The sequence below is a fragment of the Petaurus breviceps genome, unplaced genomic scaffold (assembly GCF_028583685.1).
Source record: "Petaurus breviceps papuanus isolate PSGF00001 unplaced genomic scaffold, PetGlider_PUasm1.0 90895, whole genome shotgun sequence".
Taxonomy (NCBI): Eukaryota; Metazoa; Chordata; class Mammalia; order Diprotodontia; family Petauridae; genus Petaurus; species Petaurus breviceps.
Genome location: NW_027187372.1, coordinates 30048341 through 30075655, shown reverse-complemented (window position 1 = coordinate 30075655; position 27315 = coordinate 30048341). Strand labels below are relative to the sequence as shown.

Below are 27315 nucleotides of genomic sequence, written 5' to 3'. Positions count from 1 at the left end.
GAGGAAGAGAGGAAGTAAGGAAAGAAAGGAGGGAGGGAAGGAGAGAGGGAGAGGAAGGAAAGAAGGAAAAAGGAAGGAAGGAAAGGAGGAAGATAGGGAGGAAGAAAAAAGGAAAGGAGGGAGGAAGGAAATAAAGGAAGGAAAGGAAGAAAGGAGGGAGGAAGGAAGGAAGGAAGAAAAGGAGGAAGATATGGAGAAAGGTAGGAAAGGAAGGAAAGAAGGAAGTGATGAAGGAGGAAGGAAGGGAGGGAGAAAAGAAGAAAACATTTATTTAGTGTCTGCCCTGTTCCAGGTATAGAGCTAAGTGCTTTACAGAAATTATCTCATTTCATTCTCACAACAACCCTGGGTGATAGGTACTGTTTTACAGTTAAGGAAACTGAAGCAGGCCAAGATTTAGTGACTTGACCATAGTCACATAGCTAATAAGGTTCTGAGGTTGGATTTGAACTGATATCTTCCTAACTTTAGGTCCTCCCCCCCTCCCCCCACCCACCCTCCAGCTGCTTGTTTATACAAAATAACTACACTAGTTACACTAACAGATGGGGGCATCAACAAAGGCCTCATGTAGGAAGTGGTGTTGCAATTGAACTCTGAAGGAAACTAGTGATTTTAAGGGTAGAGATGAGTCAAGAATCCAATGCAAGCATCGCAGCTAGCCCGTGCAAAGTCAAGACGATTGGCAGAGAGCATGCTGCTGTGTGGGAGGCATAGCAGAGGGACTGGTTTGGCTGGACTGTAGAGCATGTGAAGGGGAGCACTACATCATACCTCTGGGAAGGTGGACTGGAGCCAAGTCTTGAAGGGGTTTAAATGCCAACCAGAGAAGTTTGCCTTTGACCTGGGAGATGATAGGGAGTCACAGGTGGGTTGACACAGCCAGCTGTGTGCTTTAGGAATATTGCTTTGGCAGACAGTGGAGGATGAATGCAATCTGTATTGAAGAATATTGATAAACTGGATCTCATCCAGAGGGAGGGTGACTGGCACAGAGATTATGCCATACGAGGACAAATGGAAGAAACTAAGGATGGTTAGCAGGGGGAGGGAGTGGGAAGGACATGGTTGCTGTGTTCAGTTATTTGTGAGAGGTCAGATTTATTCTGCTTGACCCAAGAGGGCAGAAACAGGTAGATGTTTCAGAGAGGTCAGTTTTAATGTAAGGAAAAACTTGCTAAGAATTATAGGTACCCATAAGTGGAGCGGGCTGCCATCTAGAGCCAACCTTAAAAGTTGGAAGGCAGGCTAAAGGGAATGATAAATCTCCTTCACTTCTTGTCAGGGCTCCTGAAATGAGAGAGTTATTTCCTTAGGGCTTAAATGAGGCTCTTCCTTCTTCAAGAGCCTCCATATGAAAATGTAAGCATTAACAAGAATTATTGCGTTCACAATGAAAAAATGGATTATCTCACTGTACTCTGCTTTGGCCAGACCACATCTGTGTCGAGTTATAGGGGGAGTGCCATATTTTAAGAAGTGTGTTGAAAAATTGGATCTCATTCAGAAATGGTCAATGACCACTGGAGTCCATGCTATATGAGAACCACCATCTTTAGTGTTGGTAGAAGTGGAACTAGGTTTGTTCTACTTGACCCCTAGAAGGCAGAATTAAGGATTATGGGTGGATACTGATGGGAGGAAGATTTTGTTTTGATGTAAAGAAAAACTTCCTAACAATTAGATGTGCTCAAAAGTGGTATGGGATGCCTTGGGAAGGAGTGGCTTCCTTAGTACCGGAAACCTCTGATGGTGGTGGTGGTGGTGGTAGTAGTAGTAGTAGTAGTTGTAGTAGTAGTAGTAGTAGTAGTAGTAATAGCTAGCATCTCTCTGTCTCTGTCTATGTCTCTCTCTGTCTTTCCCCAGAGAGGAAGAGAAAGAGCGAACTTACTATGTGCCAGGCACTCTACTAAATGCTTTATAATTATTATTCCATTTGATCCTCACAACAACACTGGAAGATAGGTGCTATTATTGTCCCCATTTTACAGATGAAGAAACTGAGGCAGAGATGTGCCCAGAGTTACACAGTTAAATAAATGTCTAAGACCAGATTTGAATTCATATCTTCCTGACTCTCTGTTCCCAGAACTCCACTGTGCAACCTAGCTGCCCCAAATAAGACACTGATGATTGCTTGTTAGGGATATCACAGAGGGGATTCATGTTCAGATACTTTCTGGGCTAGGTGGCCTCTCCTGTCCATTCTTGCTAGGAGAGAATCTATGAAAATGCGCCTATCCCTGGGAGGGATAATGCCTACTACTTACATTAGTGAGTGGCCAGTGGCCAGGCTCTTTGGAAAAAGGGAAATGGGACACAGCCTAGGAGTTGGAAGGCTGGGCTATAAGAAGGCAGGAGAACAAGTGAGGAGGCTTCTTGAAAGCCAGGTGGGAGTCCCCAAAGAGAGATTTCCACTTATTTTTACCATTTGACCTAGAGTTCACCCTCATGCCATCTTTAGATGTTGAAGGATGCATTTATGCATGCCATGGCACGAACACCCTTTGGAGCTCTATAATGAGGAGAAATGGAAGGAGAAGCAATAGCTGGGCTGATCTTACCTCTACCCTCATTTGCCTGTTTTAGTATCTCTCCCAGTACGCAATCCCCCCCCCCCCATGTCTAATTCCCCGTTTCCCCAGGCAATCTTGTATTAACAATTGACCGTTTTATTTGAACAATTGAACCATATTTATTGTTCTTCTCTCTAGCCCTTGGAATGTCCTCCCTTCTCATCCTCACTCCCATCTTACCCTGGCTCCCTTCAAAGCTCAGCTTGAATCCTGCCATTTGAAATAAGGCAGTATCTCCAAATGCTAGTGCCTGCCCAGAGATTACTCCAAAGTTGCCTTGTATTTACAGAATTCTAGTTTGTATCTTACAGATTTTACCCTTCTTTGTATGTAGTCACCCCACACACACTGTTACAATGAGGGACTGTCTCCCCACAGTGCATTGTCTCCCCATTAGAATGCAACCTTCTTAAGGGCCCGCATTGTCTTTTGCCTTTCTCTGTATCTTCAGTGCTTAGCACAATGCCTGGCATATAGCTCTTATTTGATGAATACTTATTGGTTGTTGTATATGTATTATATGAGCTAAACCTAATTTCTGCCAGACTTCGCTCTAGTTGTCCTAGCAGTTTTTGTCAAATAGGGAGCCCTTAACCCGGTGGTCTGGGTTGGGTTTATTGAACACTATGCTATGTTTGATTGCCTCTAATGTATGCAAATTCTTCAATAATAATAATAATAATAGCATTTACACAGCACCTAGTTGGGTATTATGCTATTTGCTTTATAAATATTATTTCATTTGATCCTCACAACAGTGTTGTGAGGTAGATGCTATGAGTGTCCCCACTGTACAGTTGAGTTTCTTCTAAGACAAAAAGAGGTTAATTGGCTTACCCACGATCCCACAGCTAGTAAGTATCTGAGGCTGGATTTGAACTCAGGTCTTCCTAACTCTAGGTCCAGTGCCTTATCTATTGTACCTGCCTCTTTAGGAGAGTTGGAAGATTTGGAGAGGCCAATGTGGCCACCTTAAGATGTATTAAACTACCATAGTATCCCTCTTTGTCAAGAACTCCTGCCCATTTCCATAATAGCCATAGAAAAAGAAGAAACTACAACCTTGTCTGAGAGAAATTGTACAAACGTCACCAGAACCTCTGTCACTGTACCCCTAACTGCACCCTACTCCTACCCATGGTCCTCTCATGACCTGGAAGGCTGGTTATAGGGATAGTAATAGGTTCCTGCTCAGCAGGCAGTTGGCACCCAATTGCAAGTGAACTTTCTCCTCAAAGGTTCTTAGATCTTTTCTTAGATCAAATTTTCTTTTAGATTTCTTCTTTGCCTCCATGACATTCTACCTTACAGCTTACTTACTTATATACATATTACATCTCCCTAATTAAGTTCTTTGAGTATGAAGGGCTGCCATTTTTAATCTTTGGACTCTTAAGACCCAGCACGGGACCCAGTATACAGTAGGCATTTAGACACAGCTAGATGGCACAGCAGAAAAAGTACTAGACCTGGGCAAGTCAATTAGCCTCTGTCTTCCTCCATTTTCTCATCTATAAAATGGGGATAATAATAGCTCCTACTTCCCCAGGTTGTTGTGAAGATAAAATGAGGTAATATTTGTAAAATTCATTGCAAACCTTAAAGCTCTATATATGTGCCAGCCATTATTACATAAACGCTAGCTATTGTTTAACAGATATCTGCTGAATTAAATTGCAGATAGTTCTGGATAAGCCATCATGACTGATGATTTAATTGTAGGACTCCTGGGCCCAAATGAGAAAAGATAACTAGTAAGGGAGACCCCTGAGATTCTTTTCCTTTTTTCTCACTGTACCTGTTCTGGGCCATTGAAGAGGTAATTTAACTTTTATACCTTAACTGAAGGCTGTGGGAGGCCTCTTTGCCTTGGAAAGAGGATATTTTCTCCTTCCAGAGGAAGGGAAATAATTTTCCTCATGTGCCACCACCAGTTCCTTCTCCTTCTGTGAAGATGAGCTTAATTTTTTCCCCTTCCTGATGAAAATGGAGCAAAGCCAAGCTGTATATTCAGGGGGGAACCAGGCAAGCAAGCTTTGTGTGGAGGTGAGGTGGCACAGACAAAGGTGCTCTCATAAAGAGGAAGTAATTAATTTTTTGAGTAAGTAAGGAGAGAAAAGAAAAGGCATGTCTCCAGTTAGACAATGCCTGGTGCTGAATGTGGGGCAAGGAGTCGGGGTTGAGAGACCCAGGCCTCAAGTGGACCCCTCTGCAGCCCTACCTTAACGATAAGGCATTTGTGGAAAGGAAAGGTGGGGGATTCTCAAGGGGGACTCTGCCCTTCTACCAGCTGGTGGCATTTTCTCTCCTCCCTCCCTTCTCTCCCCCTAGCACTTGCTGAATGAAGAACATTAAATAGCCTCGGAACAAAAATGAAATGATTGTCATTGGATCAGAAGTCAAGATAGGGACCTCAGAAGCTCGAATCCTTTATTTTACAGATGTGGAAACTGAGGCCCAGGAAATTTAAGTACTTGCTCAATGTCACACAGATAGCAGGTAGCAGAGCCTTATTGAGTGACTAGATGTTCCAGATAAATAGACAGTTTGTGATCATTTAAAAATGGTAAATTGAGGTTGGTTTGGAACCATCACTTTCTCTTCCTACCCACTCCTTCTGTCTGAGCTCCAACCTGGTTCTTTGTTAGCCATTTTTAAATTTTTTTTTTTTGCTTTTTGGAGGGCAATTGGGGTTAAGTGACTTGCCCAAGGTCACACGGCTAGTTTGTGTGTGTGTGTGTGTGTGTGTGTGTGTGTGTGTGTTAAGCGTCTGAGGCTGGATTTGAACTCAGGTCCTCCTGACTCCAGGGCCAGTGCTCTATTCACTGCGCCACCTAGCTGCCCCTCTTTGTTCCTTTTTACCGTGTTTCCCCGATAATAAGACCTATCCCGAAAATAAGCCCTCCCCTTACTGTGTAAGATTCCTCTAAAATAAGCCCTCCCCCGAAAATAAGCCCTATTGAGATTGCTACTGTAGTGAAGGTGATCCCCTGTGCTACATGCTACATTACGGTACCCTCTGTATGCACCGTCCCCCCCCCCCGGGTGAAATGCACACCGCGCTCCGAGCTGCATCCAATCAGAGCTGCAGCAGTGAGTGCGTCATCCTGTTCTTTATTGAATTCATTATTGAATAAAGGTACATTTTTTTGTTCACATTTACCTGTTTATTAAAATTGCTGTCAATGTTCATTAAAATAAGCCCTCCCCTGAAAATAAGCCCTCTGGTGTTTTTCTGTCCAAAAAATTAATAAGACAGTGTCTTATTATCGGGGAAACACGGTAAGAATAGTACTCATTCAAACTAGGTGGTATAATGGTTAGGGTGTTGGGGGCTAGAGTCAGAGAGACCTGAGTTCAAATCTAGTCTCTTCACATGATTGTGGTAGCTTACCTCTTCATTCATTAAGCCTCTGTTGCCAGAGAGGCTGGGCAGCAAATGAGATATTTGTAAAGCACTTAGCATAGTGCCCAAAACATAATAGGTCCTATATAAATGATATCTATTATTATTGTTAATTATAAATTCCCATACACAGAAGCAATCAAACATAGTAATGTAGTGCTCAATAAACCCAGCCCAGAAACTACTGGGTTAAGGACTCTCTCTTTTATAAAAATTGCCAGGACAATGGGAAAAAGTAGGGCAGAAATTAGATTTATCTCAACATCTCCCATAAAACACACATAATATTATTTTATCTCCAGATGAGAGAGTTATAATACATAAAGCCATTATAAAATGTTTCTAAAAACCAGTTATAAAATGTAAACCCTCCACCCCAGCCTGCCAACAGTGTAATGAATTGTCCAGCCCGATGGAGTTTTTTAACTGGCTCTTATTTAAATGCTGTTGAAGGCTGAGCTCAGTTGAAATCATACCGGGCGACCTCATCCTCTGGTCAGGGAGAAATCAGACATCTGCTTTCTGTTTGCTGCCTTGGTTGTGAAGTTCTCGGAACCTGCTTCCATCTTCAAAGCATAATGTTAGCGACTTGCCCTTGGTGTTTGCTGTCATCACAGACTTTACCTTGACAGCTGCCTGTGATGTCAATAGATGCTGGTGCTGTCAGAAAAAAAAAAAAGAGCTAGCAGGATCAGGAGGATGGGCTGACATTGAGTCAATGTGGATTTAAATTGGGCATCGGCAAGAACTTACTGGGCCATACCTGTGATTGTGAAGAACCAATGAGATGTTTGGTAGCAGGGCAGGGTAGGACTCAGTCCTATCTGGAGGCAGGGGAAAAAGATAGATTTAGAAAGGCTTTTGTCCTGAGGACCTGGGGGATACCAAGCAAACAAGGCAGACGTAGAACCATTCTCAGGGGAATAAAGTACTTTGGATGAACTTGCCTACTTTTATGTAAATTTCAGTGACTGGATGGAATTTATCATCTTGCATCTGGGAAGATTTTCAGGAATAAACCCTGGGCCCATCTCCCTCCCATCTCCCTTTTGCTACCCCCTTCCCTCATAAGCTCCTGGAGGACGCCTCTTTTCTGTATTTCCTGAAGCCATGACCAGGGTCCCCTCCACCAATGCCTAACCTCCACCATCCCTATTCCCGGACCAGAAGACTGGTGGTATATTACCTCTCATTAGTTCTGTAATCATCAAGTCTTGGGAAGATCAACCTGGTGTAGTTTCCAAAGGGAACTTGTCATTGAGGAGATGATTACAGCCGCATCTTCATTAATTAAACCCCTGTTGCCACAGAGGGACTGGGCAGGCTAAGGGGAAGAGGGGGGAGACTTATTCAATCAATCTCATCTCTTTGGGCGGGTACAGCAGCAGCAGCAGCAGCAGCAGCAGCAAATGAACCCAGAGTTCCTTTAACCCCTGTGGCTCCAGGTTCCTCCCAGACGGCAGAGGAGCGTACTTGGTTTTTCTGCCTAACAGGGCGCCACAATCCCAGCCAAGGTGGAAGAGGTGGAGAGGACGTCTCCTTCTTGCAGTTAAAGAGCTGGCATGAGTTTCTGCCATGCAGACTGGAATGCAGCTTCTTCTATCCCCACAGCCTTTCTGCCTTTCTCTGTGTCATTAGCTCACCAAGGTCCAGCCGCCTGGAAGTTGTACACCTGCTCTCTGTGCGTGTGCGTGTGTGTGCGCGTGTGTGTATGTGTGTGTGTGTGTGTCTAATTCAGCGTTTTTTTCCTTGGGGACCAGAACTGGGATGGTTATATCCTCTTTTCTCTTGGTGTTCCTCCTGCATGCCTCTAACCTTCAAGCATTTAAGCAGAATGCTGAAAAAGCAGCAGGCCCAATAGAATACCCCTGGGAACCCCTTTTCTCTACCCAGGGAAAACACCCCACCCTGCTCCCCAACAAGAGGTGGGAGCTGGGAAAGTGGGGTACGATCAGCAGAATCCATGTGGCCCTGCAGTGGCCCTGGGATGCGACCGTGGACCAGGGAGTGTGGCCAGAGGACTTACCTCCCAGAGGGATGTTAGGCTCAGGGGGCCGATGAAACTAAGATTGCCGGCTTGGGTACAGGACTGCCCAGGAAGATGTTGAAGTTTCGGGCTGATCGAAGAGTCAGGTAGGGCTTGCCCTGTCCCCCTCTGTGCACTTTGTGTGAGGGAGGGCCAGAGATGAGGAAAGCTGAAGGGGGTTGGGCTGACCCAGGTGGTAACCCAACCCATTTGGGCCCTAGGAAAGGGGGGTGGGGGGACCTATATGGGCTGAAACAGGGAAGAGAACAGCAGTTAGGTCAATGGCTGCTGCATTGCAGTGTTTGTGAAGGAGAAACTTCATCCAGAATTGGTGTAGCTGGGACAAGGGAGAGGACATTACTTGGGAAAGTTGGTGGGTGGGAAAGTCAGGGAGAGGAAGAGAATTGTCCTTCCCTGAGCTGCTCGGGAAGAATGAAGGAGAGATGCGTGAGTGTGTGTGTGTGCGTGTGTGTGTGTGTGTGTGTGTTGCCATAGAAAATATGGGGAGTAGGAAGGGCAGGGGGATAACCCGAGGACAGAGGAAACTGGTCCTAAGTTGCTCCTTTGTGCTGCAAATGATAGAGAGCTTGGCTTCCAGGAGCCACTGCTATCATGGACTCCCCTATTTGGAGGCAGGGGAACAAGGAGAAGTTGTTCATGGGGGGTGACTCTTGGGATGGAGGATGCCTAAAGATGTTTAGATAGCTTTGGCTATTGGGTACTGTGTTGATAGAATTTGGGAAAGACCCCCTTGCTGGATGAAGGAGAGGAGAGGTTAAGGAATAGGGGGCTCCCAAAATGAATCCTGGACTACCAGACCACACCCTGTATCCATTACAGTAGGTTTGGGCCAGGTCTAGCCTCCTGGTTGACAAGTTCCCCAGTTTGGACTGAGAAGTCAATTAGGTTTCCTTATTGATTAGTGAGACCAGGCTGATTATGGTTATCACCTCAGGGACTTCCTATATTTCTTCTAAATTATTTGATCCAGGTCAACACCCCCTCTTCCCTTTACTCATTTTTCTATTTTTGAAGTTGGGCTCAGTTTTGGCTCCTTAAAGACAGGTGAATGTGAGTAGGAATAAAAAATGCCTCCAAGCCCATTGAGGACTTCAAGAACTCAGCTAATCTGTATTAACCCACAGGTCTGGCCAGCTAAACTGAGGTGTGTGAGGTTGGGATGGGATGGGGGGGGGGGGTCTTGGTGGAGTTACTATGCTATTCTTGGACACCTTTGCATTCCCTACCTTCCTGGGAGATAAAGGCACCAGAGGATCTGAGTTTAATGTTTCTAGTGCATTCTACTGGGTGACCTTGGGTCTTAAACTCTCTAGGTCTCAGATTCTTCATCTGTGAAAAGAGGGACTTGGACTTGGTACTCGGCCTTTGAGGTCCCTTCCAACTATAAATCTATGTTTCTACGACCATGTGCTTTTTTGGAGCTAACTGCCACATAGGTTTTTTTTTTTAATTTTTATTAATAGTTTTTGTTTTTACCTGCATTTCCAAATGCATCCCTTACTCTTCTCAAAGCGTTATCCCTTAGCAATAAAAAAGAGGGGAAAAACATTTAGTAAAACTAACACATTGGAAAATGCCTGATATTAAATGCAATGTTCCATACCCATTTTTCCCCACCTCTGCAAAGAATCCCATAGCAGGTGCCTTTTCATCTGCTTTCTTTGGCACCAAAGTTTGATCCTTATAATTTCATGGCATTCAGTTTTTGTTATTGTTTTTCTTTCCATTTATGTGTTGTAGCCATTGTATATGGGCAGCTGGATGGCTCAGTGGGTAGAGTGCCAGGTCTGAAGTTGGGAAAACTCATCTTCCTGAGTTCAAATGTGACCTCAGACACTTACTAACTGTGTGACCCTGGGCAAGTCACTTTACCCTGTTTGCCTCAGTTTCCTGATCTGTAAAATGAGCTGGGAAAAGCCAATGGCAGACCAGTTTCTCTGCCAAGAAAAACCCATATGGGGTCACAAAGAGTCAGACATAACTGACATAGCTGAAGAGCAAACTAGCAGCCGTTGTGTATATGGTTTTCCTGGTTCTGCTGACTTCACTTTATATGAGCTCATATCTCTTCTCACCATCATATTCGTCATTTCTTATAGCACAGTAATATTGCATTAGGCTTATATTCCACGTTTCATTTAGCTATCTCCAGTTGATTTCCCTGTCACTTGTTAAGTAAAGCAGTGGGTACCTTTCTGTGGGTACATGTAGAGAAGAATAAAAGGAGTGGAGCAGGACCGAGAGTCCCCTGAGCAGCCATGCCATACCATCTCCCTGTGCCAGAGTAGAGCAGATCCAGAGGCATACATTACACAGGACGGCCTAAGTCCTCATCTCTGAATGAATGCCCTTACCCTTCTCCCCTCCACATTTACCTGGTACCCAGTAGTACTTCACTTTCAGGCATACATCCGTTTATGACATTTCCTTGGTCAGGGGAGCCCAGACAGGGGCCTCCCAGAATAGCAACTGCGATGTTGCCATCCCATCTGTCTCTGCAAAGACCCACTGCCTAGTTAATCACCTCTCCTGTCTCCTTCCTGGCAGCCTTTCTCCCCAACACCCCTATTGCCTCCCATCCACAGCATCCCTTAATTAGATCTGTCTGTTATGCCGTCACTCTACCCCAGGGCTTGACAATTCCCAGGCTTTCAGGCCTCATTGAGCAGTCCTTGGTCAGGGAGATTTTTTTTGGCCTTTTTTTGTAATGAGCTTTGGATCTGGGGTATGAGTAAGTCCTTGCTCAGTACCAAAATGGAAATTCGGTGATCCCATACCCCATTTAAAGAGAGGAGACTGAGGCATGGTGGAGGAGCTGAGAGCACAGATGTCGTTGAACGTTGAATTCATCAGATGCTTATTGAGTGCCTCCTGAGTTCAAGGCACCATGTTGGCAAGAATTGTCCTTGAAAACAGAAGATTCAGATCCTGACATTCAGCTCCATGTGTAATGCTACTTTGTTTAAGATTGGGCCTTGGAAACACTTCTGTTCTCCTCCCCACTACATTTCCTGAGTGGTAGTGAAGGGCTCAAGTATGGCCATTTTAGTCTCATCCTCAGGGGTGTCTGTCAAAGGCTGACTTGACATAGGGAAATTCCCCTGACTTCTGAGGATTCAGGAAGAGAGTTCTTAGGACTGGAGGTGCTTGGGGTCTCCTTCAGGCCCCAGCTTACCTGCTCACTCCATCAGGAGTTTATAGGATCATAGATTTAGAGCTGGAAAGGGCCTTAGAAGCCACTGAGTCCATCCTTTTTATTTTAGATGAGGAAATTGAGACACAGACAGGTTAAATGATTTGCCCAGGGTCACAAAGCAAGTCGAGTATCTGAGGATTTGAACCTGAGTCTTCCTAACTGCAGATCCAGTTATCTATCCACTGTGCCATACTGCCTCTCAGTTGAGGAAGGGGGGAAGCTCTTGGCCTGCCAACCAGTCCCCAGGCTTGTGTTCCATCATCTGGATATGCCTGGATATTATTCACCCTTTCTGCCTACTCCTCTTACCTTCATATGTCTATCTCTTTTCCTCCTACAGCCACAATGAAAGACGGAACACATTTCTGCACCCAGTGACCAGCCAGACCCCGGAAGAAAACAAAAGATTTGACTTGAGAAAGTAAGCTTGTCTTCTTTTCTGCTGCCTGTTAGGCTGTGGGTCACTTCTGTGCCTTTTTCCTCTAATGTCTGTTGTTTGTGCATCAAATGGGTAAAGGAAGAAAGGTATTTAGGGTGTTCCTAAATACGGAAGTGTTAGGGGAACATCTCTAGTGTGATACCTTCTACCACTTTCCCCAGAACTTCCAAAGATCAGGCTAGTTTATTAGAGTGTAAGCCCCATAAGGCAGCTGTGCCTTACTTATCATGGCATCCCTCTCAGTGCTGAGCATAGAGGTCAACAGATTTTAGGCAATTAATGTTTGTTCAATAAAATGTTGAATGTATTCATCCATTGGATTTAGTTTTGATGGTATGGGCTGAGAGGGATGTGGGTCTTGGTGATCAGAAAGGGGCTCAATGTGTAATGAGAGAAGGATCACTTCTTGAGTGATCAAGGCATGGAATGGATGGAGAACTCTTTTGGATCTCCATTGTCCTAATAATGGAAGGCCATCTCCAGGTGTCCTTTATCTGCCACTGGACCAAGAGAGTGAGATGGGTGATTTTGCACAGCCCTGCCTTGCTTAAATGCAGTTCATTTTCAAGTCATGGCATCACCTCCTTGATGTCATGGCCTTTTTCGAGGACAAAGGATAAACAACAACAGTCCTAATTATGAGAACTGAGTTCTTGTTATTCTCTCCCACCCTTGACTTTGGCTCCCCGAATTAAGAACTCAAATAAGGAATCAGGTAGAAATCATAGACAATTAAAAGACACAGTTCTCATTATCTACCCTCACTTTTAGACTAGAGGGGAGAAAGGAGAGGGAGCTTTTGGAGCTTCTTTGCCTGCCCTGAAGCACCTCGTAGGGGCTTGAGCCAATGGGAGCTGCTGCTAATTTTTCAGAAAAGGTGAAAATTCTGGGGATAATTGGAATGTATATTTCCTCAGAATGAGATGATCTCTTGATCACTAGGAAGTGATTTTGCTTTAATTTTTTAAAAGATAACATTTTGTGTATATCTTTTGTTTTTATTCACCTACATTTCTCAACGTTCCCTCTCCCTTTCTGAAAGTATAAAAAAGAGGGGAAAATAGTTCAGCAAAAGTAACCAACATATATAATTTGGGGGGATATTACATATAGTATTCTATATTCTATACTCATAATTCCCTACCTCTGCAAAGAAGTGTGTGTGTGGGGGGGATATTCAAAGTACCAGTTTTCTACTGATACTGGTCCAAGGGTCAAGAATTAGGAGAAGACAGAGATAGAAGAAGGAAGAAGTGGGGAAAGTGCTTCTTAACCATAACAGTTTTCCTCTTCTCTTCCTGTCTAACTTGGATCTTAGATCTGCCTCGGACATGTCCAGTAAAACTGGTGGAAAGCGCCCGACAACCACTCCCAGCGACACAGCCAACAACAACATGGTGTCTGAGGTCCCCCCAGAGCGGCCCAATGTCAGGGTAAGTCTTTCCCCCGAGAATCCCAGTCAGAGTCTGGGGAGACTCTAGGTAAGCCTAGGAAACAAGTCAATCTAACAGACAGTGAACCCCAGCCCTGAGCTATCAGAAGGATCCAAATGGCACCCTCTTCCACCTCCTTTACCTGAGAGCTCTTTCCAGTGTTCTAAAATCCCTGAAAGTTCTGAATTTTGTGTAACTTAAAAAAAATTCTAAACTCCTAAAAAAATTATTACCTTTAATCCTCAAAATAACCTTGTGAGGTAGGTATCACAGGTATACTTATCCCTATTTTAATGATGAGAAAACTATGTCCAATAAAGTTTTCATGCCAGGGCTTTGCACTCCCATTGGGCTTCACAGGGATCCCAGTTTCTTATAGGATCAGAGTATCCGGAACAGGACAGGACCTTAGACGCCTTTTAATTAAATTCTCTCACTTTACATATAAGGAAACTGAGGCTCAGGGAGGGTAGGTGACTTATCTAGGTCACATAGTGGATTCAAATTCAGATCTTGTGACTCCAAATTTGGGATTTCTAAGTTCAGTGTTTTCGAGCATTGTCTCCATGAAATAAACTCAAGAAATCTTTACATTCATCTCCTACAATCCTCTCCTTTGCCATTTTTGAATTTTGCCTTGATCTCTAATTTCAACCTGACACCAGACTTCCTGCGCCTTTCTTGATTTTGATGCTTCGTGGATTCTTGGGTCCTACCTACCTTGCCCCATCCCCTTTTTCTTTTTTTTTTTAACTTTAATTTATTAATTTGTTTTTCCTTTTAGTTTACTGGATTCAATTCCACAATTCCTTGAATTTCACATTTTGTCCCCCTCCCTCCCCTCCCCCACATGGCGGCTTATTATCAAGTATAGGATCTGTAAATACTTTCACATTATACAATGGTCAGGTTATAAGGATGGATTGTACCAGCTGGAATGAAAAATGGTAAAGAGGACATAAAATCAAATAAGAGAACGAAAAAGATCAGGTATTTTGCTTCCACCTGGATATAAATTTAGCTCTTCCTAGTTCTTTCTCTGGATGCACGTTTTTCTCTCCATCATACGTCTTTTGGGATTGATTTATATCCCTGTATTGTTGAGAAGAGTCCAGTCTATCAAAGTTGGTCATCACACATATGTTGTGTCTGTAATTGTGTACAAATTCCTCCTGGTTCTACTCTTCTCACTCAGCATCAGTTCTTTCAAGCCTCTCCAGGTAAATATGAAGACCGCCTGCTCCCCGTTTCATATGGCGCAATAATATTCCATAACATGCATATACCACAACTTGTTCAGCCATTCCCCAATTGATGGGCACCCCCTTAATTTCCAATTCTTTGCCACAACAAAAAGAGCTGCTATAAACATTTTTGTACATATGGGTCTTTCTCCCATTTCTATAATCTCTTTGGGATATAACCCTAGGAGTGGTATTGCTGTATTGTGGTATTGGATCAAAGGGTATGAAAGTATTTATAGCCCTTTGGGCATAATTCCAGATTGCTCTCCAGAAAGGCTGGATCAGTTCACAACTCCACCAACAATGCATTAGTGTTCCAGTTTGCCCACATCCTCTCCAGCATTTGTCATTTTCCTGTTTTGTCATCTTAGCCAATCTGACTGGTGAGATGTGGTACCTCAGAGTTGTTTTGATTTGCCCCATCCCCTTTTTCTATTGCCTCCCCCCACTTTTTTTTTTTTTAAAGCAATCGGGGTTAAGTAACTTGCTCAAGGTTACACGGCCAGTTATTTCTGGGTGTGGTGCTGAGTATCTGAGCCCGGATTTGATCCAGGTCATCCTGACACTGGAGCCAGTGCTCTTACTCGCTGAGCCACCTGGCCACCCCTAAGCAATTGGGGTTAAGTAACTTGCTCAAGGTTACACAGCCAGGTGTTTCTGGGTGGGTGCTAAGTGTCTGAGCCTGGGATTCGATCTCCAGGTCTTCTCAAACACTGGAGCCGGTGCTCTTACTCGCTGTGCTACCTGGCCGCCCCCCCCCCCCCCCCACTTCTTTATACACTGTCTCCCTCCCCTCTTACACCAGCTGCTACACTCTCCACACACCATAAGAATACATTTTTCTAGGGCCTCTTTATAGAGAAGAAAATTTATAAATTCAGAAATAGCATGCTAGGATAAGGTCATTGGAAATGCGAATTTAAAAAGTCTCTCTGGTCCTAGCCCAGGTGGGCCCTCACTTCTTTAGGGATTCTGTCTAGCTACATATTCAGTTCCTGGTGGAGCATGGCTCATTAGGATTCTCTCTGCCTAGAGCATCTGCTCCCTCCTGGCCCAGAGACAAGAATGGTATCTTTCCTTACAGAATGCCCTCGGGCTTATTTTGGGGTGGGGGGTGAAGGGGATGGAGGGCGGGATCATCCACCAGGTCTTATTCAACCAATGGAAAACTCTTCTGATGGCATGGGGGCGTGGGGTGAGGTGGAGGTTAGTGTTCTGCTCATATTACTATGCAAATCACTTGCTATCTGAGGTGTTTTCCTACTAAGAAGGAACTATGGAACAGGTACAGACAGTTCCTATGACTTCAACAACCAAAATAATTAAAGCTGAAACACAGATCACCCCAAAAGCACGCAAAATAGAACTTTCCTGGGATTTTAAGGAAAGAAGCTGAATGATTTGTCCAGTCACACAACTATTTGGTGGCAGAGCTGAGACCAGAACCCACTCCTGATGCCTTCTTAGTATTAGGCTCTGGATGTTGTGAGGGCTTCAGGATTGGAGGAGGGAGAGAGCGAGGGAGGGAGAGGGAAAGAATGAGAGGGAGAGGGGGGAGGGAGGGAGGGAGAGAGAGAGAGAGAGAGAGAGAGAGAGAGAGAGAGAGAGAGAGAGAGATGAAGGGACAAAACTAAAGGACCAGCACCTCCCAAACAGAGGCAGTCATCTTGGAAGATGTGGCCAGGAGCTAAGAGATATGGCGAGCAAAGTTGAGTTCTTCTCTGTTTCTTCTTCCCAGGCACCCCGTACTTCCCGAAAAGCTATAGCCTTTGGCAAACGTTCCAACTCCATGAAGAGAAACCCCAACGCTGCCGTCACAAAGAGTGGCTGGCTCTTCAAACAGGTACCTTTCCTCATTGTTCCCTGGGATACCATTCTGTCCTCCTTGTCCCTCAGGAGAGACTGTGGGTGGCCGTCAGGGTTCTGTTCTGGGCACTATCTTCATCTCCCTCTATACCAACCTCACTTGGTGTTCTGATTAGCTCCCATGGACAGTGACACCAGCCTTGCTACTCTTCCTCCAACAAGGCACTCCATCTCCAGTCTTTGGACCCTATGCCTGGAATTCTCTCCCTCCTTGTCTTGGCTTCCTGGCTTCCCTAGCTTCATTTAGATACTAGATAAAGTAGAAGTCCCATCTTCTACAGAGAGATCTGTTTGAATTCTCATGCTTCCCCTCTGGGAATTTATCCTGTATACAATCTCTTTGTACATAGATGTTTGCTTGTGGTCTCCCTATTGAGCTTTATCTGTATCCCTAGGGCTTGGCTCATAGTAGGCAGTTAATAAATGTTTGTTGACTGACTGATGGAGCGATCTGCCTTCTCATTTATCCTCTGAGTGACCTGAGAGGTTGTGATTTTCCCCAAAGGTCCCATAGCATGTTAGTGTCAGGACAGAGTCTAGAACCTAGGCCTTGAGTCTCCTCCTTCAGTTTCCTCTCCGCTGTACTATGTTGACAGCCATCTGTTTCTCCATGTGTCCTTCAGGCCAGCTCTGGGGTGAAGCAATGGAATAAACGCTGGTTTGTTCTGGTAGATCGATGCCTCTTCTACTACAAAGGTGAGTTTGTCTCCTCCCCTCACTCTCAGAGAAAAGACGTCCCATACTTTCCTTGCCCAGCCCCACCTTGTGAGCTGAGCTGAACACACACACACACACACACACACACACACACACACTCTCACACACACACACAGACACACAGTCTGGTTCAGTCCTTAGAGATGCCAAGGCCATCCACTGTATCCCAGATCATTGCCAGTGTCTCGACTTTTGTCCTGCCACTGGACTTTGGTGACTCTGGAAAAGAGAGTGAGGCTGACGATGACTTTGTGCTTCACTTAAATCCACTTCACTTGCAAGTCAAGACCCTACCCCACGATATCATTGGGCCTCTTTAAAAATGAAGGATGAACTACAACAAAAGCATAGTCCCTTACGTATAGAAGGCACTTAATAAATGCTTGTTGACTGGTTCACGGAAGGTGTAGGGCAGCATTGGGAGAAGATGCTACATGTGGTGCTGAAGAAGAAAGAAGAATTGAATGAAATGGAAGGTGCCATAGTCAGACTTCACAGTAGGTCTTGAGATACCTCAGGTGTCAATGTGCAGAAGGTCCTGCCCTCCTTTTCCTTTCGTTCTAGAGAAAGTATAGCATCTCACCAACTCTGGAGACTGGGCAGTTAGTTATCAAACCTCCCCACAGCAACACTATTCAATTCAATTCAATTCAACTGATGTTTATTTTATTTATTCATCTATCTATCTATCTATCTATCTATCTATCTATCTATCTATCTATCTATCTATCTATCTGTCTGTCTGTCTGTCTGCCTATCTATATTATGGGCAAGGATCTGTGCTAGGTGCTGTGGATAGAAAACACAAAATGAAACAATTCTTGTCCTCAGGGAGCTTACGTTTGGGGAGGAGTGGGGGGAACATCTTGTTCACAGGTAAGCAAATCCCAAAATGATACCAATTGGAGTGTGGAATGAGCATCATTGACAACAGAAGAATCAGTCAACAAGCATTTATTAAGCACCAATTTTATGCCAGGGCTCTGTGCCACGTACTGGAGATACGAAGAAAGACAGAACAAAAACAAAAAACAATCTCTGACCTGGAGGACCCCATGAAAATTACCAGGCACATACACAATATTGATTTTGTTTATGGGAGGTTAACTCAGAGGGAAGTTACTCTATATGCTAGTAGTCATAATTTGTTTTAAGTTTTAGTTCCTCCCAAAGCAGGGATATTGTGTCCCCAAATATGAAGGTATTTGGATAAATACAATGCAATCATTATAAATTTTTACATTTTAATTTTTAAACTTTTTTTGGAAGGGGGAAGGTGTTAAGTGACTTGCCCAAGGTCACATGGCTAGTTTTTTGTGTTAAGCGTCTGAAGCCGCATTTGAACTCAGGTCCTCCTGACTCCAGGGCCAATACTCTATTCACTACACCACCTAGCCACCCCTCGTAGTTTAATTTTACAAGTGGGAAATGACAGGGGAAAAAGGCAGTGAGAAGTGGAAGAACAAATATGCCTTTAACATAGGAACTAATCCTTCTTTCTTGAGACCTATGAAACTTTGACCCTTTTCCTAAACTAGAATAAATTCATAATATTAAATTAACTGGAGAGGGAAAATGAAAATCTAAAGATTCTAAAATTTTGCCTTCAATCAGATCTTTCAATAGACAAATGGATATTTTGTTTAGGAAATGGTCATTCAGAACAAAATACACATATAAAATGTATAATTTTATTTTGTATTACATATATTATAAATGTAAAATTATACCAAATGTATTGTTTTATTTTAAAATTCATAATTTAATTTTCAGTAATAGACTCTAGACCAGGGGTGGGGAACCTTCGGCTTTGAGGCCACATGTGGCCTTCTAGGTCCTTGGGTACCGCCTTTTGACTGAGTCCAAGTTTTACAGAACGAATCCTTTTATTAAGGGGATTTGTTCCTTGAAGTCTGGATTCAGTCAGAGGGCCACACTTGAGGACCTAGAGGGTCACATGGGACCTCGAGGTTGCAGGTTCCCCACTGCTGCTCTAGACCTTTGAGGAGCACAGCTTTACAAGGGATCTGTGTCTGATGACCTTAGGCAGCAAGTTTGTTAGAGACCTTGGCTTGAACCCTGCCGCTGTTCCCAAGTGACCAAAGTCACCTTTGCCCAGATTATTCTGGGGTGTCTCACCAGCAGTGCCTGGGTTGTTTTTTTACTTTCATTATATACTTCCCCCCAAGGAAGGGGAAAAAAATTAAGGAATAAGCAGCCTCTGGATGATGAAATTCAGGGGAATATGGCAGAGACATGAGTTAGACCCAAAGTAAATGACCAGAAAGGCCATTATTCCTCCCATTTCTTCCATTTGGGGATGCCAGACACCTGTCTTTCTGTTTTTCTTGGGAGCTGCCCAGTAAATCATTAACCTTGGCAAACAAACTCTGTACCCAGTGACTCCCCTCTCTACACCCTTCCAGGTATCCCTACACCCCAGGCTACAATGGTTTCAACTCCGTGTGGGGTGGAGTTAGGGTAAAGTGTGTGTGTGGGGGTGGTAGGTAGGATCTGTCCTGGGGAGGTACAGGGTTTAGGATGTAAATGGTCTGTGAGAGCATAATCCCAGCTGGCAGACAATGGGAAATCCCAAGAAAAACTCCAAAGGGGAAAGGGAAGTGAGATATTTGGTCGAATCCTGCTTTTAGGGAATGCTCTGTGAACACTCCTATCCACACTTCCCAAGGAGACTGACATTGGGGTCTCCTGAGAGCATTCTGTATAAGGCCCAGCTAATCTCCCTCCTGATAACTAGTCTCTGAGGTCACAGCTAATATGGCCACAGCCAAAGTCTTAGACTTTAGAATGCTAGAGCTGGAAGGGGCTTAGAGACCTTTCCTTCTCATCTAGGAGAAAAGTTAGGTGGAGAGAGAGGTTAAGACCAACTGCTTTGTGAGATAAAGGAATGAAAATAGAACCAGCCCCTGGGCTAGAGGCAACACTAACCCTTAAAAGGTATTTTGTTTTTTTCCCCTGGAGCCTGAAATTAAAATTGGCTGGAAGTCTTTCCAACCCAGAGGATAAAACGGGAAAAGTGGTAGGAAGGGAAAGGGCTAAAGTGGCCTATGGAGAGGCCTGATTAGCAGTTGAGTAAGGTGCTGTAGGCCGCGGGGTACGATGGGGGTTGCTTTTCTTTTAATATGGCCTTTTATCAACATATGCATTTTTAATATAAGAATATTACTCTTTCCACAGCCTGAAGATTTTTCATTTGTGATAGATCAATTTTTTTATATAGCAAAGGCTCAAAAAGCCTTATCAGAGAGAGGCCCAATTTTTCAAAACTAACCTGGGGCTACAAATGCTTTGTCTCAAGGCAGGGGAAGAGTTAAGTGGACTGTATTTACCATAGTGGGCCTGGCCCTGCATTTCCCCTACCCTGCCCCCATTTGGCTTATCCAGCCTTACCTCTGGCTGGCAGCTGGGGTCTGGACTGTCTGATCCAAAGGGCTCCTCTGTGAGCCAGGATGAATAATTCAACATCAGGCATTGTGAACTAGATCCCCAATGGAATGAAAAAAAGAGCCAAGAGGAGGTGCTGGAAGCTGGGGGTTAGGGGGCAATGCAGGAGAATGAATTGGAGCTAGAGCCCTTAACTAGCCAGGGGCCCGAGGACATACAAAGGAGCAGAGGCCCCTGCCAGGGGTCCCCTCTCCCCAAACCTGCCTCACCTCCCTGTCCCAATCATTCTTTCTCCTACAGATGAGAAGGAGGAGAGCATCCTGGGAAGTATCCCCCTCCTGAGTTTTCGGGTGGGGGCTGTGCAGCCCTCGGATAACATCAGCCGAAAATATACCTTTAAGGTCAGTGGGCCATCCTGGGTGGGCAGAGGCTATCATCCCACCTACTTCCTGCCCCCTTGTCTTCCTAGCTCTCAAATCAGGTCTTCTCAGAGGTGGTGCGTAGTGAGAAGTCAACTCTCCATTTCCATGTAGAATTATAGAATTTAGAGCTGAAAGACAGGCACCTGCTAGCCCTGTCCTCTCATTTTATAGATAAGGAAACTAAAGCCCAAGGTCATGGAGTTAGTGAATAGAAGAGCTGGGATTTCAGCCCAGGTCCCCTGACTCCTAAACAGTGCTTTTGGTATTTATACCCTACTGGATCTGAGAAGGGATAAGGTGACTTGCCTTTCCCGGTCGTCCTAGAGGAAGGCTCTCTTGGCAGCGACCCAGAACACTGAAAGGTATTTCAGGCCTAGGATGATATTGTGGCAGAGGCTCCACCTTCTCCAGGAAGGTGGGATTCCTTTCAGGATCATTTGAGGTATGGATGCGTGAACAAATCTTCAGATTTCCCAGAGGCGGTAGGTAAGAGGAGGGAGTACTGTCAGCCTGTCCTCTATTCCCCTAACCCTGTCCAGTGACCTGGAGGGACAGGGCTTCCACAGAGACTTTTCAACCCTGCTATGTGAAGTCATCCCTCCCTATGCCCTTTTCTCCCTGGCATGTATTAATGTACTTCCCAGTCTTCCTGGTGATGTCGATATGAGATCCTAAGACCAGACTCTCAGACCTCAGCTGTGTACCAGGAATTGGTATGATCAACCCAACTAAAGCATACTCTCATGCCAGGATAGTAGTAGGACCCAACCTGGCATGGTCAGCTCTCCAACCCCTAGTGCCTAAGGACTCCCTTCCAGCATTTGTGCTGTGAGTTATTGGGAGATGTTGTGAAGCTGATGGTGCCCTGAGTTCCCCTTTGAAAAGGCCCTTTCTCAGTCTCAGGTCATGCAGAATCATGGAGCCCGTACCTAGATACATTTCCCCTCTCTGTCTATAAGTAGTTATTCAGCCTTCACTTGAAGATCTACCCCATTGAAGCAACCCATTCCATCATTAGATAACTCCAAGAGGAAATTTTATGAATGATAATCTTCTCCTTTGTAACTTCCATCTACCGCTCCTAGCTCCACCCTCTGGGGCCAGGCAGAGCAGGACCAATTCCTTGTTCAGAGATCCACCGAAGGTTGTCACTAGAAGGGACCTTTGAGGTGATTCTTGTCCAAACCCCTCATTTTACAGTTGAGGAAACTGAGGCCCAGAGAGGTAAAGACTCTTGCCAAAGATCACAAGTTAGTCCCTGGGGTCTTTCAACCCCAAGGACCTCATTGTCTATTTTTGGGTAAAAATGGGAAGTGAATTTCATTATAATAGAGAGATTTTAGCTGAACAATCCTTGTTCACCTGAGGTACCTTGCACCTTCCTCTCTTGCCTCCCAGGTATCCCAGATGGAACTATTAGACCTCTCTGATCATTGGCTCTTCATAGAATACAAAGAAGCCAAAGCTATAGCACTAACCTTTAGACAACCAGACCCTTCCATGGAGATGGTGGCAGGCCCTAGGAGGAGATGCCCAGTACTTAGATTCTCTGAGACTTTTAAATTCTTGACCTATTCTGTCCTTGAATTAGTGACCACTTGGTTGCAGAAAGGAATGGGCGCTGTGTAGGCATGTATTAGGCAGGAGGGAGGGAATTATTTAATGGTACATAATTAGTTTCTGCTCTCCTGGGGCTGTGTGTGTATGTGTTTCGGGGGTGTGAACAGAAAGAACAATTAATAGAACCCTGACTCCAGGGAGCCCTGGATCTGGCTGGGGAAACGGGAACATGCTGTTTAACCAAAAACAAACCGTCCTGATGTACACAGACACACCCCCCCACAGACACACTTGTATATACATCCATGAGCAGACTGTCTCACCCTCCCCACCAGACCTGTTCCAGCACACACATACACACACACACACACACACCCATCTAGGCCTAGTGGAGTTGGCTGGAGACAGCAGGCATTTGAGAAATATTGATTGACTGACAGACTGATGCCATAAGCCCCAGATTCTTTCATTTCTTTTCTTCCCTTCCCCCCACCTGGCACCCAGCCTCTTTAAAACCCAATTCAGAGAGAGCTCTGCTCATTGGCCCACAAAGTGTCCTGTCTATGCCTGCCTATTCACTGACCCTTCCCCAGGGAGGGGAGGGGAACAGAGACAGAGAGGAGGCTTGTCCAGCAGTGGCCATCAAGGGAACTCTTGGATCCTTAATAATGCAGTGTCAGGGTCTACTCTTGCCTTTTCCAATATCAAGCATGCTAACCTCTTCCTGGCCAGTGGAGCAAACCCTAGGGAGCTGAGGTGGTCTTTGGACTTTTATGGCATCACTCTTCATTGGGGGGAGCGGGGTTTGAGTCATATTCCCTAACCTTTTTTTCCCAGGCCCCTCCAATCTTTAGCATCTCTTTAGATGAGGGTTCTTTCCTTTTCTTGGGGGTCATGGATCCATTTGACAGTCTAGTGAAACTTAAAGACCCCTTCTTTGAATAATGTATAAAATAAAATACATAGTATTACAAAGGAGACCAATTATGTTAATAGTTATTGAAAGTCTTTTTTTTAAACCATATCATAGACCCCAAGTAAAGAACCCTTGCTCTAAACCCTGATCTTTTGTCCTCTTTCTTCCCAAGTCCCACTCTGAATCATAAAATGATTTAAATTTGTTTAAAAATGAACACTTTTGGGGTGGCCAGGTGGCACAGTGAGTTAGAGCACCGGCCCCAGAGTCAGGATAACCTGGGATCGAATCCGGGCTCAGATACTTAGCACCACACCCAGAAATAACTGGCCATGTAACCTTGAGCAAGTTACTTAACCCCAATTGCTTAAAAAACAAAACAAAAAACACCAACACTTTTTTTCTTCCAATTTTGAGTTTCAAATTCTCTCCTTCTCTCCAGTCCCTCCCCCACCCACTGAGAAGGCAAACAATGTGAATCATAGAATATTAAAGCTAGAAAGAGTCTTGGAGATTATCCAGTCTACTTCTCTCATTTTACAGGTGAAGGAACTGAGGCCCAGAAAGGGAAAGTACACACCCACACATAATAGGTACCAAATAAATATTGGATTTGAATTAAATTGAATCGACCTGCCCAAAGTCACAAAGTTAGAAAATGGGTGGGACAAGATGTTTTCTGATATTCTCCTAGCTCAGAGATTTTTTGAGTAGGCAAAGTGGTAGGACCAGGGTTCAAACAGAAATCTTCAGACTCTAAGACCAGTGGTTTTTTCCTCCATACTCCACTTCTTTCCTCTGAAATTCTTTTTGCTTTGAAGGTCCTTGTTTCACATAGACTCGTTCTGTCTCTAGTTTGATTGGTTTAGTGCTGCAGTGGCACACGCCTCTTTTTCTCCACATCTGAGAGATACTTCATAAGTATTTGTTGAATTAATGGGAATCAATTCCTTTTAGTCTTTCTCCTCCCAGCCTCCAGATATTTTCCCATCTCTCCTCTTCCACGGTACCTGTTTAGGGTTCCATTCTTGGCTGGACTGATTGGTCACAGCAACTATTTATTTTTGAGAGTCAGTCTCAGAAAGATGACTAGTCCCTAGGAGAAGACCCTGTCCTAGCCCTGAGGGAACTCCCATAGTCTCATGGGGAAGCTGCAGTCTCAGCTCTCAGAGAGTTCCTAATCTGATTCAATAATTCGACTCAAGAAGCATTTATTAAGTGCGGACTGTGTATGAGGTACTGTGATAAGCCCTGTAAGTTACCTCTGACCATTAATGAAGGGATGATGCAGGCAGAGCTAGTCCAAGAGTTCTGATTTCATGTTCCACGCTCTAACACCCTTGATCTGACTCCTCTATTCAGCAGGGGATGGTGGGCACCAGTGAGCAAAGCCTCTAAGAGATTTGTGCTACCCTAAAAGAAAATAGGGCTGTGACTGACTCCCTCTCTCTGCCCTTCTCCCTCTTTCCCTTCCCTACTCCTTGCTCCTTCTCTGTATTCACCATTCTACTGTTTTTCTTCTCCTCCCTTCTGGCGGTTGGTTGACCACCCTTCTGCCTCCTTCCCTTCCTTACTCCTTGGTCCTTCTCTGTATGCACCCTTCTGCGGTTTCTCTTCTCCTCCCCTCTGGTGGTTGGTTGACCTGTTCTCTATCTCTCCTCCTTCTCATCGCGTGAGGATCCCTCTCCTCTGGACAGGAGCTCTCCTCCGGGTTCCCGCCCGCTGTGCCTGCCCGTGACCACCGACTAGGTAGTATGTCCCACCCATGTAACAGTGCATGCCCCCTTGCATGCCTGTGGAAAAAGAGGCTTGGTTGTTTTCCCTTCACCCACCCTCCCACTGGAGAAAGGGTGATAGTTTCTTAGGCAGAAAGCCAAGGGACAGATTTGTAGATGCCAGGCAATGGAATTTCCCTCAAATCCAGTATGATTGTCCTTAGAGTAAAATAAGGAATCAAAAGGAAAGTTGGGGAAATGGGCATACTTAATTGTCCGGCCTGTGATGTGACTGCTACAGCTCCCTCTGGAGCAGGTAGGCAGACTGAAGTGAGCACCTGGATCTTGGTTGGATTATCTGGGATAGCTTTGGGTGTTTCTCCCCCACCACAGCCCCCATCATTGGCCCTGAACACTACGTAGGAGGAAAGTGGCCTGGGAATGACCCCCTTGCCTGCCTGTTTGGTGGGCTTTGGTCTCCTCTGCAGGTGACGGTGTGCTGGGCAGGAGAGGCCAGGGCCGATCCCACCAACTGCCTCTCCCCGCAGGCTGAGCATGCCGGGGTCCGCACCTATTTCTTCAGTGCCGAGAGCCCCGAGGAGCAAGACTCCTGGATCCAAGCCATGGGTGAGGCAGCCCGGGTACAGATTCCCCCAGCTCAGAGGTCAGCCCCTCAAGCTGTTCGCCACAGGTAAGCACCATTGGACTAAACCCTGTGTGGAGGAGGAGAGAGGGATGGTGGGAAGGTGTCAAGGAAGGACACTCAGGATCCTCCTCATTCTCATCCCCTTGACCTTCCCAATGCTACTAACAGTGAGGTCCCTAAAGGTCATTTTACCTATCTACCTATCTTCACTACTTTTGACCCAGCATTGATGGAGGAGAACCCACTTCTGAAGGGATGGTCTGTCAGCAAGCACCTATTAGGAATGACAATGTCCTAGACAAGAGCAGTCCCTGCCTTCGGGAGGCTTACATCTTGATGGGGAAGGCAAAACACACACACACACACACACACACACACACACAGATATACCCACACATGGACAGATAGGAACTCAACTGTAAATGGTGTCACATTCAGGTTCCTGAAGAGGCCAGGTTATGAAGAGCTTTAAAAGCCGAACAGATAAACTTCTATTTGATTGTAGAGGTAAGAGGGAGCCACTTCAGCTCATTGAGCAAGGGATTAACAAAGTCTGACTTAGATTTTAGGAATATCTCTTTGGCAGTAGATGGTGGGATGGATTGAAATGGAGAGAGACTTGAGACAGGGAGACCAATTGTAATAGTCCTCTCTTTGGCATTCAAAGCCCTTCATAACCTAGCCCCCTCCTGCTTTTCCAGTCTTCTTACATCTCACACCCAGCCAGGTACTCTTCTACCCAGTGACACTGGCCTCTAATCTCTCAGCCCCAGGCATCTTCTCTGGCTGTCCCCTGTGCCTGGAATGCTCTCCCTCCTCTACCCTGATTACTGATCTCCAAGACTTCCTTTAATTCCCAGCTAAAATCCCACCTTATACAGGAAACTTTCCTTAACACCTCTTAATTCTAGTGCCTTCTCTCTGTTAATTGCTTCCAACTTATCCTGTATGTGGTTTGTTTTTATATGTGTGTGTACATACATACACTCACTTTTTTCTCTTCTATTAGTTGTGAGCTCTTTGAGGACAGGGATTGTCTTTTGTCTCTTTTTGTATCCCAAGCACTTAACACACTTAACACGCTGTACTGTGTTGGTAGTAGGTACTTAATAAGTATTGATTGATTGATTGATAGTCCTAGCAAGAAGTGTTGAAGGCCTATGCAAAAGTAGTGTCTGTATGAGCGCAGAGAAAGAGGAGGGATTTATATACTACAGATGGGAGGAACGAGTTTCTTAGTCACTGTCTAACGTCCTATAAACCTGACATTAGGAAGTTCGCTTGGTCATTTTATGTAAGTTATTTTTATTCATCCATTTATTTTGTTACTGCCATGCAGCTGTATTTCCTCTGATTCAATAGAGATGGTTGTCCATTTCACAAGCGGGAACCTGCAGTCCTGTTCCTGCTTCTTTTCTCCCATATCAACTAATCCTAGTGCTTTGGGCCTATGATGTTTGATATCTTCACCGATTTCCCATCTCTCCAAGTTGGTAGAGTCTGGAACTGAACAACAGGTCTAACAGAGTCTGACCAGTGGCTTGTAGATCCTTGAATAAGCAAGTCAGCCTCTTCTATTGAACCCAGCCCCTGGGCAGAGCCCTACCTGTACTGGTCACTGGATATGGGTCCTGAGGAAGAGAATAAGGTCTTGATGCTGGAAGAGTTAGTCACTGGCCTCTGGGAGCTGGGAAATGAATGAATGAATGAATATTTAAGTACTTACT

At 44.9% G+C, this 27315-nt stretch overlaps 1 protein-coding gene across 1 annotated transcript in view; it reads left to right on the top strand.

The window, feature by feature from the left end:
* Positions 1 to 27315, top strand: part of PLEKHA6 (pleckstrin homology domain containing A6) — a 217570-nt gene that overhangs the window by 147957 nt on the left and 42298 nt on the right. The window contains exons 4-9 of the mRNA XM_069074647.1: positions 11566 to 11646; positions 12983 to 13097; positions 16080 to 16184; positions 16831 to 16903; positions 20630 to 20730; positions 25431 to 25633. Coding sequence (XP_068930748.1) covers positions 11566 to 11646; positions 12983 to 13097; positions 16080 to 16184; positions 16831 to 16903; positions 20630 to 20730; positions 25431 to 25633 — 678 coding nt within the window. The remainder of the gene's footprint in view (positions 1 to 11565; positions 11647 to 12982; positions 13098 to 16079; positions 16185 to 16830; positions 16904 to 20629; positions 20731 to 25430; positions 25634 to 27315) is intronic.